Source organism: Chiloscyllium plagiosum, chromosome 4, assembly GCF_004010195.1.
Source record: "Chiloscyllium plagiosum isolate BGI_BamShark_2017 chromosome 4, ASM401019v2, whole genome shotgun sequence".
Classification (NCBI taxonomy): domain Eukaryota; kingdom Metazoa; phylum Chordata; class Chondrichthyes; order Orectolobiformes; family Hemiscylliidae; genus Chiloscyllium; species Chiloscyllium plagiosum.
In genome coordinates this window covers 101,379,603-101,396,217 of record NC_057713.1, presented here as the reverse complement: position 1 = coordinate 101,396,217, position 16,615 = coordinate 101,379,603, and the positions used below count along the sequence as shown (strand labels likewise).

General features: G+C 42.0%; 1 protein-coding gene across 2 annotated transcripts in view; it reads right to left on the bottom strand.

Annotated features, from left to right (window-relative positions):
• herpud2 (HERPUD family member 2) overlaps positions 1–16,615 on the bottom strand; it is a 73,979-nt gene that overhangs the window by 43,140 nt on the left and 14,224 nt on the right. Inside the window, exon 1 of one of the 2 annotated variants that reach the window (XM_043688757.1) lies at positions 9,840–9,860. The exons of the other annotated variant lie outside the window; for it this stretch is intronic. Within the exon in view, the coding sequence (XP_043544692.1) occupies positions 9,840–9,845 (6 nt within the window). The 5' untranslated portion in view covers positions 9,846–9,860. Of the gene's footprint in view, positions 1–9,839; positions 9,861–16,615 lie in introns of those variants that run through there. 2 annotated transcript variants of the gene reach the window in all.

The window sequence follows — 16,615 nt, the reverse complement described above, 5'->3', positions numbered from 1 at the left end:
TAAAGAACTATATTGTGGTGCTCGGCTCTTCTTTGTCTGTCCTTAGGAAGAAGGGTCTGTTGACCCAGACACCTCCACTTGAGTTCGCCGTACATCGAATACAACCGGGTGACTGGGTCCTGATAAAGACCTGGAAAGATACCAAACTGCACCCAAGCTGGGAGGGACTGTTCCTAACCCTCCTGACTGCTGAAACAGCCGTCCAAACTACTGAAAAAGGGTGGAGTCATCACACTCGTGTTAAGGGCCCGGTGGACGCTCCTTCCCCTCCGGCAGAGTGGCAAGCTCATCCTACAGACAACCCTCTGAAAATCAAGCTGAGTAAAAAGAATGGACTGAGATAAGAGACTATTAAGTATTGGTTAAAAAAACTGTATCCCAAAACAATTGTAAGTGTTGCATGGACTCACTCATCCCTGGGATTTAAAGGGTTAGGGAATAGACAGATAGGGTTGAGCGCTGAAATGAATGGTCAGCTTTATGTTGTCACAATAATATTGGCGCTAGCTGCCAAGGGGGGAGTGGGAAAAATCATTTTACTACTTTATGTCAGAATTATGCTAAACTAAAGGGGCATACCGACTGTTGGGTATGTGTGGAGATCCCACACCATGGGGAATCCGGAATTCCTCTCGCAGTAATACCACTTACCAAAGAAGAAATGTATGATGTACAACAATTTGACTTGGGCTCAAATGATACCCTTTTCAAATCTCCAAGTTGTAATTATAACTTTGCGGGGTGGTTCCCTCGACCAGCCCTGAAAACTCTGGGTGCTATCGATGGCCTTAGAGTTTCCCCACCGAAAGGAGCAGTAAATATCACTTGTTTCTGTAATCAGAATGATACCGCACCCTTCTGATTAGGAAAATCGTCTTGTGTCTACACCAGCCAAGCCACTGCGACGACCATTCCCCAAATATTAAGCGGAACATATTGGGTATGCGGCCTGAAGGCCTATCCATTTATTCCCGGGGAAAAATACATTCGCGTGACCAAATGTATAGGAATGCATGCATGTTATGAGGTTGATCAAACACTGCCTCAAAGCCAGAAAGGCTGGAGTGGCTGCTGCTACCTCGCCTATATAATTCCCCACTTGAGGCTGTTAAAGAGAGCCCCAAAAATACCTCGGAATAAACAGGGAGGAAGGCGAGTAACCGGAAAGTAACCGAAGGAGATTGTATCCTCTGGACTTTGATATCTATGTATGGGACTGCTCGAGCAGGAGCAGAAATACAAAAGTTAGCGGCTTCCCTGGAAGAGTTGGCCAACAATACTGCTGATGCGTTGGTCGAAACCCAATCCCAAGTAGCAGCCATAATGACCGAAATGATTGCCACGAGGCTAACAACCCTTCAGAACAGGATGGCTCTGGATGATATTCTAGAAGAGAAGGGTGGTACCTGTGCACTAATTGGAGAGGAATGTTCTACGTACATACCCGAGGTCTCCTCTAACATTACTGATATCTCCAAACACGTGCAAGACAAAATCGCCAAGATAAGGGAGGCCGGTAATCGGTACCGGAATGAAAAAGGATGGGAATGAGGGAATTGGGGATTGACTGGTTGGGGAAGGTGGTTAGTCAATCTAGCTATCTATGGATTATTGATATTAGTGGGTCTGGTGGTAGGGTTCAATGTGCTAAAATGGGTAATGAGCCAAGTGATGACATCCCTTGGGGAAGGAACCCAAATAAATCATCAGATGCTTTTACAATCAGCAGGTGACATGCAACAAAGAGAAAGTCAAAGAATACTTCTAGAGTTCGAGGGACGAACAACACAAATGTAAAACGTAAGATTGTGAACCTCATCGCCAAAAGGCGTAAGAGGGCAGAAGAATTCTTGCAGCATGTAGCATACTTAAGGCTAAGACTTTAATGAATATAGAGGGAAGCTAGGAAATAACTATGAAGGGTTGTAGCTGACCACAAAAGAAACAACAGGGGCATTTCACAATAAAGCTTATAGTATGATAAGAGAAACTGGATAAAAGAACAAGCTGTAACAAATAAGGAACAAAGAATGCAGACATACAAGGACAGCAGGATGGCCAGATAAGAAAATAAGTAGAGGAAAAAAAGAAGTGAGGTAACCGGCTTATGATAGGATGAGATTAGACCAATGAGAAAAGGGAGGCGTGATTCAGCAACTTGCAAACTGAACAAAGAAAGTTTACATGTCTTATTACGCGCGCATTTTTGCTTGATTGCAGAGGCGTCCGGTACTTGCAAGGCCATAATAAATTGTTCTTGTTTCCAAGGCTTTGTCTCAGGCTGATTTGTGAGTGAGTTCTGTTTCTCACAGTACAATTGGGAAAAGGAGCAGTCAAACAGTCAGGGCAGGCAGGAACAAAGCAGAGAATGGAGGTTGGACTGATAAATCAAACTGCATTTATTTCAATGCAAGAGGCCGAACAGGGAAGGAGGTGAACTCAGGGCATGGTTAGAAACATGGAACTGGGATATCTTGGAATTACTATAGGACTGGCAGCTTCATTTTCCAGGATACAAATGTTATTGGAAGGACAGAAAGGTGGGGCAAAAGAGGAGTGGGGTGTAATAATTCTGATAAGGGATAACATTACGACTATACCGGAGGAGAATGTTCCTGGGAATTCGTCCAGGGAAGTTATTTGGGTGGAAGGCATGATCATCTTATTGGGATTGTACTATGGACCCCCTGTAGCAAGCAGGAAATTGAGAAAGAAATTTATGAGATTATCTGTAAGAATAATAGGATGGTAATGGTAGGGGATTTCCAAGCATAGACTGGGACTGCCATCATATTAAGGGTTTAGATGGAGAGGAATTTGTTAAGTGTGTAAGAGAAAATTTTCTGAGTCAGTATATGGATGTACCTACTAGAGAAAGTACAAAGCTTGACTTACTCTTGGGAAATAAGGCAGGGTGTCACTGGGAGAGCACTTTGGGGCTAGCGACCATAATTCTATTAGTTTTAAAATAGTGATGAAAAAGAATAGACTAAACGTGAAAGTCAAAAGTTCTAAATTGAAAGGCCAATTTTGACGGTGTTAAGCAAGAACTTCCAAAACTTGATTGGGCGGCAGATGTTTGCAGGAAAAGGGATGGCTGGAAAACATGAAGTCTTCAAAAATGAGATAACGAGAGTCCAAAGACAATATGTTCCTGTCAGGGTGAAAAGCAAGGCTGGTAGGTGTCAGGAATGCTGGATGAGTAGAGAAATTAAGTTAAAAATCACACCAGGTTATAGCCCAACAGGTGTATTTGGAAGCACTAGCTTTCGGAGTGCTGCTCCTTCATCAGGTGATTGTGTTGCTTTCAGATACATGGACTATAACCTGGCGTTGCATGATTTTTAACTTTGTACACCCCAGACCAACACCAGTGTCTCCAAATCATGACTACCATAGAGAAACTGAGGCTTTGGTTAAAACAAAACTCCGGTATAAACAGGACAGATCAAGTGAATTCTCAAAACAGTATAAACACAATAGGAGTATACTTGAGAAGGAAATCTGGGGGCAAAAAGGGGACATGAGATAGCTTTGGCAAATAGGGTTAAGGAGAATCCAAATGGATTTTATAAATACATGAGAGGCAAAAGGGTAACTCGGGAAAGCACAAGATCCCTTAAGATTAGCAATGCAGCCTATGTGTGGAATCACAGGAGATTGGGTAGATACTAAATGAGTATTTTACATCAGTGTTTACTGTGGAGAAGGACATACAAGATACAGAATATGGGGAAATAGATGGTGACATCTTGAAGAATGTCCATGTTACAGAGGAGGTAGTGGCGTGGATGCCTTAAAATGCATAAAAGTGAATAAATCCCCACAACCTGATCAGGTGTACCCTAGAGCTCTGTGGAAAGCTAAGGAAATGATTGCTGGGCCCCTTGCAGGGATATTTCAATCAATGGTTACAGGTGAGGTGCTGGAAGACTGGAAGTTGGCTAAATGTAGTGCCACTATTTAAGAAAGTTAGTAAGGACAAGCCAGGGAACTATAGATTGGTGAGCATGATATCAGTGGTGCGCAATTTGTTGGAGGGAATCCTGATGGACAGGTGTTTGGACAGGTAAGGACTGATTAGGGATAGTCAACATGGCTTTGTTTGTGGAAAGTCATGCTTCACTAACTTGAGTTGTTTGAAGAAGTAAAGAGGATTGATGAGAGCAGAGCAGTGGACATGATTTATATGGATTAGTAAGGCGTTTGACAGGGTTCCTCATGGTAGGCTGGCTTATACCCGAAATGTCAATCCTCCTGCTCCTGACCTGCTGTGCTTTTCCAGCGCCACACTTTTTGACTTTCATTTCCAGTATCTACAATCCTTACTTTCTCCTGGTTAGCAAGGTTAGATCACACTGAAGAGACAAAAAAACCCCCTGCAGATCCAAGTAGACAGGCGTGAGGAGAACTCGCCATTTGGATACAGAACTGGCTCGAAGGTAGAAGACAGAGGGTGGGTGTGGAGGCTTGCTTTTCAGACTTGAGGCCAATGATCAGTGGTGTGCCATAAGCATTGGTGCTGGGTCCACTACTTTTTATTATTTATATAAATGATTTGGATGTGAGCATAGGAGGCAAAGTTCACAAATTTGCAGATGCAACTAAAATCGGAGGTGTAGTGGATAGCCAAGAAGGTTACCTCAGATGGACCAATGGGTTGAGAGGTGGCAGATGGGGTTTAATTTAGGTAAATGTGAGGTGCTGCATTTTGGAAATGAAAATCAGAGCAGGATTTATACACGTAATAGTAAGGTGCTGGGAAGTGTTGCTGAACAAAGATCTTGGAGTACAGGTTCACAGTTCCTTGGAAGTGGAGTCTCAGGTAGATAAGATAGTGAAGGTGGTGTTCAGTATGTTTTCCTTTATTGGTCAGAGAATTGAGTATACGAGTTGGGAGGTCATGTTCCAGCTATACAGGACGTTGGTTAGGCTATTTTTGGAATATTGTGTGCAATTCTGGTCTCCCTCTAATAGAGAAGATGCTGTGGAAACGGTTCAGAAAAGATTTACAAGGATATTGCCAGGGTTGGGGGAAGTTTGATCTATCAGGAGAGGCTGAATTGGCTGAGGCAGTTTTCCCTGCAGTGTTGGAGGCTGAGGGGTGACCTTGTAGAGGTTTATAAAATCATGAGGGGCATGGATAGGGGTAAATAGACAAGGTCGTTTCCCTGGTGTGGAGGAGTCCAGAATAAGACGGCACAGGTTTAGGGTGAGAGGGGAATAATATAAAAGGGAGCTAAGGGGCAACTTCTTCACACAAAGGGTAATGCATGTATGAAATGAGCTTCCAGAGGAAGTGGAGGCGGCTGGTACAATTGTAACATTTAAAAGGCATCTGGCTGGGTATATGAATAGGGAGGGAGGGTTTACAGTGATATGGGCCAAGTGCTAGCAAATGGGACTCGATTAAATTTAGGATATCTGGTCAGCATGGACAAGTTGGACTGAAGGATCTGTTTCCATGCTGTGCATCTCTTCGAGGAGAAAGTGAGGAATGCAGATGCTGGAGTGATGAAGGGTTTATGTCCGAAATGTCGATTCTCCAGCTCCTTGGATGCTGCCTGACCTGCTGTGCTTTTCCAGCGCCACAGTCTCAACCCCGTACATCTCTATGACTCTATTTCCCTCTGACATCTCAAAGTTATGTGCACTTAATTTATTTTGATTACAATAGATCAGAGAGCTTCTTTCTGGGCAGAGGAGATGACATGGGGTGTGCATTCTGGGCAGAGGAGATGACCTGGGCAAAAGACCACTCCCTCCATGACTCCCTCGTCAGGTCCGCACCCCCCACCAACCCAACTTCAACTCCCGACACCTTCCCCTGCAACCGCAAGAAATGCAAAACTTGCGCCCACACCTCCCCCCTTACTTCCGTCCAAGGCCCCAAAGGATCCTTCCATATCCGCCACAAATTCACCTGCACCTCCACACACATCATCTATTGCATCCGCTGCACCTGATGTGGCCTCCTCTATATTGGGGAGACAGGCCGCCTACTTGCGGAACGTTTCAGAGAACACCTCTGGGACACCCGGGCCAACCAACCCAACCACCCCGTAGCCCAACACTTTAACCCCCCCACCTTCGAACTCAGCACCATCTTCCTAACCTGCAATCTTCTTCTTGACCTCTCCGCCCCCACCCACTCCGGCCTATCACCCTCACCTTAACCTCCTTCCACCTATCGCATTTCTAACACCCCTCCCCCAAGTCCCTCCTCCCTACCTTTTATCTTAGCCTGCTTGGCACACTTTGCTCATTCCTGAAGAAGGGCTCATGCCCGAAACGTCGATTCTCCTGCTCCTTGGATGCTGCCTGATCTGCTGCGCTTTTCCAGCAACACATTTTCAGCTACAATAGATCTGATCAAATTGAGCAAGTTGATGTTCACGAGCGGGAATGCAAAGTTATAGGGGCACTCAAAGTAGCTACTGGACCTCGTCTAATAGAGCATCACACACCAAGACTTTCAACGATACCTCCCCTCTGAGTATTGACTGACAATAGTCTCTAATAACACCACCTTCTGAGAAGATAGGCTACAGAAAGACAAGGAGAGGAAAAAACAAATCTACCAATAACAGCAAAGTTGTAATTTAATTACAATGCTAAACATATCAGTCTGTTGTCATACATGTGTATTATTTAGCAAGAACTTTACTTCAGACTCATTTCATTGCAGATTTGCAAACAGCTTTAATGATGTTGCCAATTACACACATATGCATTCTAAAGGAAGCAATTGTGCTGTGGGGGCTAGATTCACCTTCCAAGTTATTCTAAACACTAGTAAAGTAGGACAAGGTCAAATCTCAAAAACTGAAACCACTTTTATAAACCATTCTACTTCAAACCAGTTAGTTGCAAGGTATTACATATGGGCTGGAAGTGAAGTGTGCATTAAAGTTTTATACAAAACGATTGAAAAAAATTATCACAGCATTTTCAATTGATTAGCTTGAGTGCAAGACCAACTGCTCTTTGAAGTTATATTTTTTAAATATTATATTCACATTGTGCTCTTACCCCTCCACAACTCAAAGACAAGCTTTGGAAGCAGCTATGATTTACTTTTATGCTACCAAGTAGAGAAAGAAGCAAATGGAACTTTAAACATCCTTTACGGTGTTCACACTGACACAAGCACAACAACTAAACACCATTGTTTATAACTGAATTTTAAGCTAGACTTACAAAAGCATGCAATATAAAAGGTCTTGCAGCACACCTAATGCATAAAAGTGTCTGCATTCTTTGCAGCCAAGTATTTATAGTCCCCCAACTCAAATGGGCATTGCCAAATTATTAGCAAAGACCAATGTGTTGTTAAATGAAAGAGATTCCAACCTGGGGTTATGTTAGTAACACCAATAGCGTTCGTAAAATTCCTTAGTGTGTGTTTTTTAAATCAGTAATCAGTTGCCAGCCCTATCTGAGAATCAAAATTGCAGCATCTTCATATTATTGGGTTCAAAGCGAATTTGAACCCTTGGATAGTCAAACTACAAAAGCAGAGCTTCTTAAAGAATACGTACATGCTGTAATCAGGTGTATACTCAGGTCACTAAATGGTTCCATTGAACAACTTCTAGAATATTGTACATGTCAAAAAATGCAAGACTATCAAATGATTTGAAAATTTGCAAAGAACCAAACACCAAATCTCTCTCAAAGCCCGCCACAGGGTTTTCCATATTCTATACTGAAACTGCTGGGGTGGAGATGAAAGGGAAGGTGGGATACGACATCTCTCTCATTGTTTCACAGACACAACAATCATGTAGAGCTGGATTTTTAAAGAGCTTTCCTTGTTACTTTGTTCATAATTTTGTCGACTAGGTTCTTTGAGAGAACAAGACTGAATTAGAACAGACCAGATCTCAGTTAGAGCAGGAATAGGACAACTATCAACCCTGGTACTCCAACACAGGTTTTAAACCAGTGGCTTATGTACAACATACAGCATCTGATCTGGTTGACTTGATCAAAATCCTGGTAGGTCTGAAGGACTTCGCAGTAGTTTGGAGAGAAACCTGTACATGAGAAAAATAACACTAAAAAGTTAAAGGAGTTCAGCAAGGGTGTTGTTTGTCATCAGCCCTCTTCAATGCCTCTGCAGAAACAATGATTGAAGAAATATTTGAAGGTGAGGAACCTGGTGTATAGGTATGAGGGAAGAAAATGATAACTTCAGTTAAATTGATAAAAGCACTTACAGCAAGCACAGGTGTACAAGATAAAATACTCAACAGCAGGCACAGTGGTTAGCACTGCTGCCTCACAGCGCCAGAGACCCGGGTTCAATTCCCGCCTCAGGCGACTGACTGTGGAGTTTGCACGTTCTCCCCGTGTCTGCGTGGGTTTCCTCCGGGTGCTCCGGTTTCCTCCCACAGTCCAAAGATGTGCAGGGCCAGGTGAATTGGCCATACTAAATTGCCCGTAGTGTTAGGTAAGGGGTAAATGTAGGGGTATGGGTGTGTTTCGCTTCGGCGGGTCGGTGTGGACTTGTTGGGCCGAAGGGCCTGTTTCCACACTGTAATGTGATCTAATCAAAAATAAATAAATTTGTCAATAAAAATGAACATTGACAAAACCTAAATAAATGATGCATATTTCAAAATCACTCAGAAACATTTATAGGAGAAAGAGAAACTGAATATCAGGTACAAGAATTCATCAAATGCAATATCTGCAGATGAAAGATGCAACAAATAAATAAGAACAAGGATAGCAATGGAAAGGGAGACTTAAAAAGCAGTTCTCAACTGGATAACAGAATAAACAACCCAAAAATAGACTTGCCAACACTTTGAGTGCAATGTTGCTGGTATGGATATAAAACATGTTTATTGTGTAAAGAGAGAGACTGGCCTTTGAAATTGCTTTGAAATGTGGGTTGAGGCGCAAATGGAAAGAATCTGCTGATACAAGAAGTAACAAATGAAAGAAAGTGTTGTGAGGAGTGAATGAATAAAGATATTTATTGAATATAATTAGAAGGCATAGAATCTGGGTAGGGCACATCTTTAGAGAAAAATACTAAGCGATAATAGAGGGAGGATTCGAAGTTAGAGAGGAAGGAAGAGAATATCAATAGTGTAAAGCTAGAAAATTGAAAGAAGTAATTGCCAAATTAAAAGACTGGCATAAGTCAATGAAGTGCAGAAAGATTATCATCTGCCAAGGACCTGCCTTCGGCAGAACAAACATAATAATAATGACAACATTGAAACAAACCATTTGGTCCAACTGGTCTATGCAAATACCTGGATTTTATATGAGCCTCTGCGTACCTTTGCAACTGAACCTGTCAAATGGATCAAGGTGAGCTGAGTTAAATGAAATACTCTGTGGCACCTATCAACTGTATCAGACATAGATTGGCACAACTTAAAAAAAAAACTGTTTAGTCTGCTGGGAAGATTAGACTAGATAGGCTTATGCCCGAAACGTCGATTCTCCTGTTCCCTGGATGCTGCCTGACCTGCTGCGCTTTTCCAGCAACACATTTCCAGTTCTAAGGCTTTGGCAACTGGCTACATGACCTGCTCATACACAGCAACATACCTGGTCTGTAACTAACTGAGAAAATCAATCACCCACATGATTTCAATCAACACACTTTTCATGGCATAACCACCTTTGCAGTAGCATTACATCAAAATAATAAACTTGTTTTTTTTCAGGACAGTGGAAGGAATAAAACATTTAAGAATAAAATACAAAAGCTCAGAAAAGCCATAACTACCACCTGAACACGGAGATTCAATTACGACCCTAAGATCTGCACTCGTTAAAAAGGGCAGTTGTAACATGCGTGGAAAAATACTCACGATCATTCAATTTTTGTGCTGGTACCAAACGAGTGCCTAGCCCCAGTGCACTGTGTCAGTGTCATTCACAATCCAGAATTAACCATTGTGACATCATTACTGCAGAGAGAAATAATTCAGTCTGTTTCATAGTGATTCTGCAGCTAGAGTGGATTATAAGCTGTCAAAGAAGCCTCGGTGAGTTACTGCAATGCATCCTGTATACTATACATGCTGCTGTCACTGTGCATCAGCAGTGGAGGGAGTGCACATTTAAGGTAGGGGTAAGTGTGATGCCTTTCAAACTGGATTCTTTTGGCCAGGATGGTGTTGAGCTTCTTAAGTGTTGCTGCAGCTGCACTCACGCAGGCACGTGCAGAGTATTCCATCAAGCTCCTGATATGTGCCTTGTGGATGGTAGACAGAATTTGGGGATACACAAAGTGAGTTGCTGACCACTGAATTCCAAGCCTCTAACTTGCTCTTCTCGTAATTATATAACGAGTCAAGTTCAGTTTATCAGCAATGGGAACCCCACCTCCAGGATGGTGGTACAACTTGGGGATTGGAATGCAACTGAACAACATCTTAAAGATATACAAATTAACTGGAAAAAGTGACAATATTCTGAGACTGAAAGAATTCACATATCAGTTCAGCCCCATCAGAAGGATGGATGCTCAACCCTTGTTGCAAAATTATATTTTGGTTGTGGGTGTTGTAGGTCAGACATCTCAACTCTAGAGCATCACTACAGTAGTCAGAATCACAGGACAGTCAGTGCAGACCCAATGCACCAAATGGCCTCCTTCTGTCCATAAGGATTCAAAGAGCATCCCACGATGATCCACCCTCCCAGCTTATCCCCATGGGGTTTTTACCATGGTTAACCCACCCAACCTGCCCATCCTTGGACATTACAGGCAATTGTTTTTTTAAACTTGGCCAATCCACCTAACCTGTCTATCTTTGGACTGTGGGAGGAAAGAGCTTAAAAATGTGTTGCTGGAAAAGCGCAGCAGGTCAGGCAGCATCAAAGGAGAAGGAGAATCGATGTTTTGGGCAAGCTGGAGAAATCTGCATTCATCCCTTGTGGTTGGAGGGTTCTTAGGCAGAAGATGAGTCGCTCTTCCTCCAGGCGTCGTGTTGCCATGGTCTGGCCATAGAGGAGGCCAAAGACCTGCATGTCCTTGGCGGAGTGGGAGGGGGAATTAAAGTGTTCAACCACGGGACGGTTGGGTTGGTTTATTAAATGGCTGTGGTAGCGAGGAAACCCACGGAAACACGGAGAGAACAAGAAAGTTCCACACAGACAGTTGCTAGAGGGTGGAATTGAACCTGGGTCCCTGGGACTGTGAGGCAGCATTACTAACCACTGTGCCACGTTGCTAGCCCAGGGTCACCCCTCAGAGTAATGCCCTAAGCCCAACCATCTTTTGCTGCTTCACCAATGCTTTCCACCATAAGGTTAGCAGTGGAGATGTTCACTAAAAAATTATGAACTACACTTACATACATTCATCCTTCCTTCAGCGATACTTAGTCGCAGCAGTATGCACCAGCTATGAGATGCACTGCAGAAACTCAAAGGACCCTCACCATGTTCCAAATTCACAGCTGTTAGAATCGAGAAGGAAAAGGACATCAGATACTTGGAAATATCACCACTAAATCTTGGAACTCCATTCTGAACAGCACTGAGTGTACCTCCACCAAATAGATTGCAACAGTTCAAGGTGGTAGCTTACCATAACCTTTTTAAGGGCAAATAGGGCTGAGAAATAAATGCGACCAAAAGTCCACACCCCTTAAATAAAAGTAGGGTAACATTTCAATACTACAAAGATACTGAGGGCCCACATTTCAGATGGCACATGAAACCAGGTTTGTCTGATCAGGTTGAGAATGTATATAGGGTGTACGCAGGCAGGGAAAGAGTTAGGTTCTCAGTTTTGTGAAACAAGAGGTTTGGCTGAGCATGACTCAGATCAGATAAGAACTTACAGTTAACAATGGGGTGCTGAAGGCAAGTGTAATGGGTTAACAAGGTGGAAAAGCAGTCATCATGTACAGCCATTTAACAATGGAAGCATTTAGTATGCAAGGTCAACTAACAAGGGGAAAAGTATGCATTGTATGAATCCAGTTAACAAGGTTAAGATCATTCATGAAGTGGAAGTGTAACAGTAAAGGGCTTGGTCTCTGCTATTGATACTCATCGATTGTAATGGTCAACCAATTAATATGTATTTTGCCTTCTCTGGATGCTCCTCCTTGTAAAATGACTATATAGTTCATTGAGAAACTGTTGTTCAAGAGAAGACTGTGAACTCATGTCTCTGTGCACATGAGCGATCATTCTCTCTCCCTCCAGGCCCGGAATAAAGACGAAGGAGGTAAAACGATACCGTGTCTCTGAGCATTTTGCTTCCACTGAGGGGGAAATGTGGCAACAAGGTCACCATGAAAGATTCCATGGTACTATCTGAATATGTGCAGGGAGCTCAGTGTCGGGTTCTAAGCTATACCTCAACCATGATGGCTAAAATTCCACTTACTGATCACATTGCAGCCTGCAAGAACTGTTGTGCACAAATCAGCCACTGAATTTTCACAAAAAACCGTAACCAGGCTTCACAAATTATTCTTAGTTCATGAAGTGCTTCAGGAAGTCCAAAGGAAATGAAATATTTTATCTACCTTTAAATATTATGGCAACCAGGCACTTTCTAATATTAATTCAATGTTCTGCAAATTCACTTTTACTAACAATATCCTGAAAGCTTCCTGAAAACCATTTACAATCCGTAAATATATTGATCCCAAAGCCAATTGACCAAGAAACCTACTCAAAGAGAATGTACTCACTTTGAACACAATATCCTGAGGCAGTGCACACCGAGTCAAAACCAACTTTAGGTGATGTCAGAGGTACGATAGTAATTAGAGCAAGGAACAAAGATTAAGTCAGGCAAACTTTTCAAGTCAAAATGTGCCCTTACTTGCAAATTTCCACTATGTCCCATCGAAACCATAGCAATATCATAAAATTACAGATGACATGTTCAACCATCTCCAGTGTTCACTGACCTACATTGGCTCCTAGTCAAACAATAATTTTTAATTTCTCATAACATTTTCCCCCCCAAATTTCTCTATAGCCTTGTCTGTCCTCATCTCTATAATCTACTTCAGCTGAAAAACCTAAAATTATCAGTGATTGGTTCTAATTTTGGCCTCCATAACTTCCCTGATTTTAACCAATTCATGAGTGGTGATCATACCTTCAGTTGTCTCAGCCAACCCGACTCCATACGCGGGAAAAGGTTCACACTGTCAACCCTATCTAACCCCCTATGTCAGCCATAACCACTGGAATATCCTACCAATACCCATCTGCATCTCTTTCTCAGTAGTTTCCTTTGAGACCCTCTTTACGACCTTCCACTTCATGAAGCGCTTGATCATACCTCGCATGGGTTGATGGCAATTTTTTAAAAATGCCTGTGAAGCTATTTGGGACATTTTATGGCACTAAAGTGCACATCAGGATGTGCAGACTGTTAAGTGTAGATTTTCATTTCCTTGGACAGATCCTGAACAAAAGTAGATACTCAGAAATTTAGAACAACAAGTGTGATCGCAGTTTACCAGCAAGTACAGAACACAACTCCAAAATGTATTTGTTTTCTCCAATCAAATGGCAGAGTTTGCTGACTAAAGTTGAGAAATCGAAACTTGAAAGGGTTCAGAAAAGATTTGCAAGGATATTGCCAGGTTTGGAGGGTTTGAGCTACATGGAGAGGCCAAATAAGCTGGGGTTATTTTCCCTGGAGTGTTGGAGGCTGAGGAGTGACCTCAGAGGTTTATAAGATCATGAGGGGCATGGATAGGGTAAATAGACATATCATTTTCCCTGGGGTGGAGGAGTCCAGAACTAGAGGGCATAGGTTTAGCGTGAGAGGGAAAAGGTTTAAAGGGGACCCAAAGGGGCAACTCTTTCTCCAATATCTTCATATTCTTTTGAAGTGTGACACACAGGAATAGATTCAATATTTCAGCTGAGGTTGAAACTATGTTGAAATTCAACATAACCTCTTAGTTCTTGCTATGTGCCCCTATTAATAAAGCCTAGCAAACTATACCCTTTGTTAACCAAGCTCTCTGACCTGCCTGTCACTTTCAATAAATTAAGTAAATAGAGAGGTTCCTCTACCCCTACACCCCCTTTAGAATTGTTCCTTCGATTTTATTTATTTCTCCATGTTCTTCCAAGTATAATGCATCTCCTCACTTCTCGACATTGAACATATTTTGCTACCTGTTATGACCATTGTCTATTTCAAAAGCTCTGCACTATCCTCCTCACATTTACAATGTTGCCAAGCTTTGTACCATCCACAAAACTTCAAAACTGTGCTCCGTGCACCAAATTCTCAATCATTAATATAGATCAGAAAAAGCAAGGGTGCTAACATCGACCCTGGGGAACTCTGCTACGCACCTTTCTCCAGTGTGAAAAATGTCCATTAATCACAAAGTTCTGGTTACGATCAACAAGCTAATTCAAGATCCATGTTGCTGCTACAATTTTTTATATTTTATGAGCTAGAATTTTGTGCAGAAGTTTGTTGAAAGGCACTACATCAAACACCTTTTGTAAATCTACATAAACAACATCAACTGCATAATCCTCATAAATCCTCTGTTAGCTTTTCTTTTTTTTGGAAGAGGTAATTAAAGGGGACTTTCCCTCAAGAAATCCATGCTGACTTGATTTAAATAACCTACATTTGCCAGTGTGACTGTTAATTTGTATTGAAATTATAGAGGTTGCTCCATCACTGAAGTTCAATTGACTGTCCTGCTGTTCTTGGGCTTATCTTGCTTTACATTTTTGTTCAAGAAAGAACATATGTATGAATAGGTTGACAAAAGTGGCAAAACAAGTTGACAACATGGTTAATAAAGCATACAGTATCCAAGGCTTTATTATTATTTGCAATTCTCTCGTCCTCCACCCCAGAATCTAAGAGAGACTGAAAAGTTATGGCCAGTGTCTCCGTAATCTCTACTTGTCACTTTCCTCAGGACTAGGAGAAAGTGAGGACTGCAGATGCTGGGGATCAGAGCTTAAACATATGCTGCTGGAAAAGCGCAGCAGGTCAGGCAGCATCAAAGAAGAAGGAGAATTGACATTTCTGGCATAAGCCCTTCTTCCTGGATGCATCTCATTCAGTCATGGTGCCTTAACCACGAAGTACTGTAAACCTAACCAATGCCTGCACTTAACCAACTAAATCCTGAATGTCTGAACTAACTTCTCTTGAACAACGAATTTGACAGCGTTTTCTTCATTGGTAAAGACTGATGTATTCCAGTAATACTTGTATCATATGCACTGCCTCCATGTGTAAATCCATTTTTTCTTCTCAAATCAGTATCCTTTTACAACTAATGTTCCTGTAGAAGACTCCATTTTATTTTGGTTGCAAGCCTCTTTTCATGCTCCTCTTTCTCCTCTTATTTGCATTCGTGCCTCTCCTCTGAAACTTCTATTTTCAACCTGGTTCTCAAGTTTACTTTCTATCTGACATCTGTCCAAAGCATACCTATTCTACTTTTAAAATATTCATCTTAATTTCTATTTTTTTTGCCGTCTAGAGAGCTGCCTTTATTGGTCCTTTCATTTTACTGGAATATACATCACCTGTGCCTCATAAATGTCTTCTATGAAGTTGTCCCATTGCACAATGCAAACAGAAGCTGACAGTGTGCAGGTGTACTAATTCATTAGTTTTTGCTAGAAATAAACTGTAATTTAAGGCTCCGGCCCGAAACATTGATTTTCCTGCTCCACGGACACTGCCTGACCCACTGCGCTTTTCCAGCAACACACTCTCAACTTTGATTTCCAGTATCTGCAGAACTCACTGTCTCCTCACTGCGTATTGTACCCTATTGTATGGGCAATGGAATTCAAGGATCGACATTTACTGGTTTGCTGACAAATAGGAGAACATTAGAGTGAATATTTGGGAATAAGTGATCATAATATAAGAGCATTCATTATTAATTTGCAAGCAGATTTTAAAAAAAGTTAGGATTATGATCCTAGACCAGAAAAGGGCCAACTTTGTGGATCTAATTGAACTAGAACAAGTTGATTTAAAAACCTATTTTCGTAGATAAAATAGTGGATGGGAAAATAGGAGATTTCCAAAAGACAGATGAACAGGCTGCAAGCTACATCCATGCCCATGAGAAATAAATATAAAGGTATCAAAATCCTAGAGTACCCTGGATGACTGGGGATATCGATGACATCATACTGGAATAATAACAATAGAACTCTGGAAGAGCATCTCAAATGCAGGAGAAAGGCAAAGGCTGAAATAAGGAAGCTAAGAGGAAGCATGAGGAAAAGACAGCAAACTGCATTTAAAATAGTAAAATGGTTGTTATTCAGATCATGGAATACGGGGAGAACTAGCCACTTGGAAACAGAACTGGCTCAAAAGGTAGAAGACAGAGGGCGGTGGTGGTGGAAGGTTATTTTTCAGACTGGAGGCCTGTGACCAGTGGAGTGCCACAAGGATCGGTGCTGGATGCTCTACTTTTTATCATTTACATAAATGATTTGGTTGCGAGCATAAGAGGTACAGTTAGTAAGTTTGCAGATGACACCAAAATTGGAGGTGTAATGGGTTACGAAGAGGGTTATCTCAGATTACAACAGGATCTGGACCAGATGGGCCAATGGGCTGAGAAGTGGCAGATGGAGTTTAATTCAGATA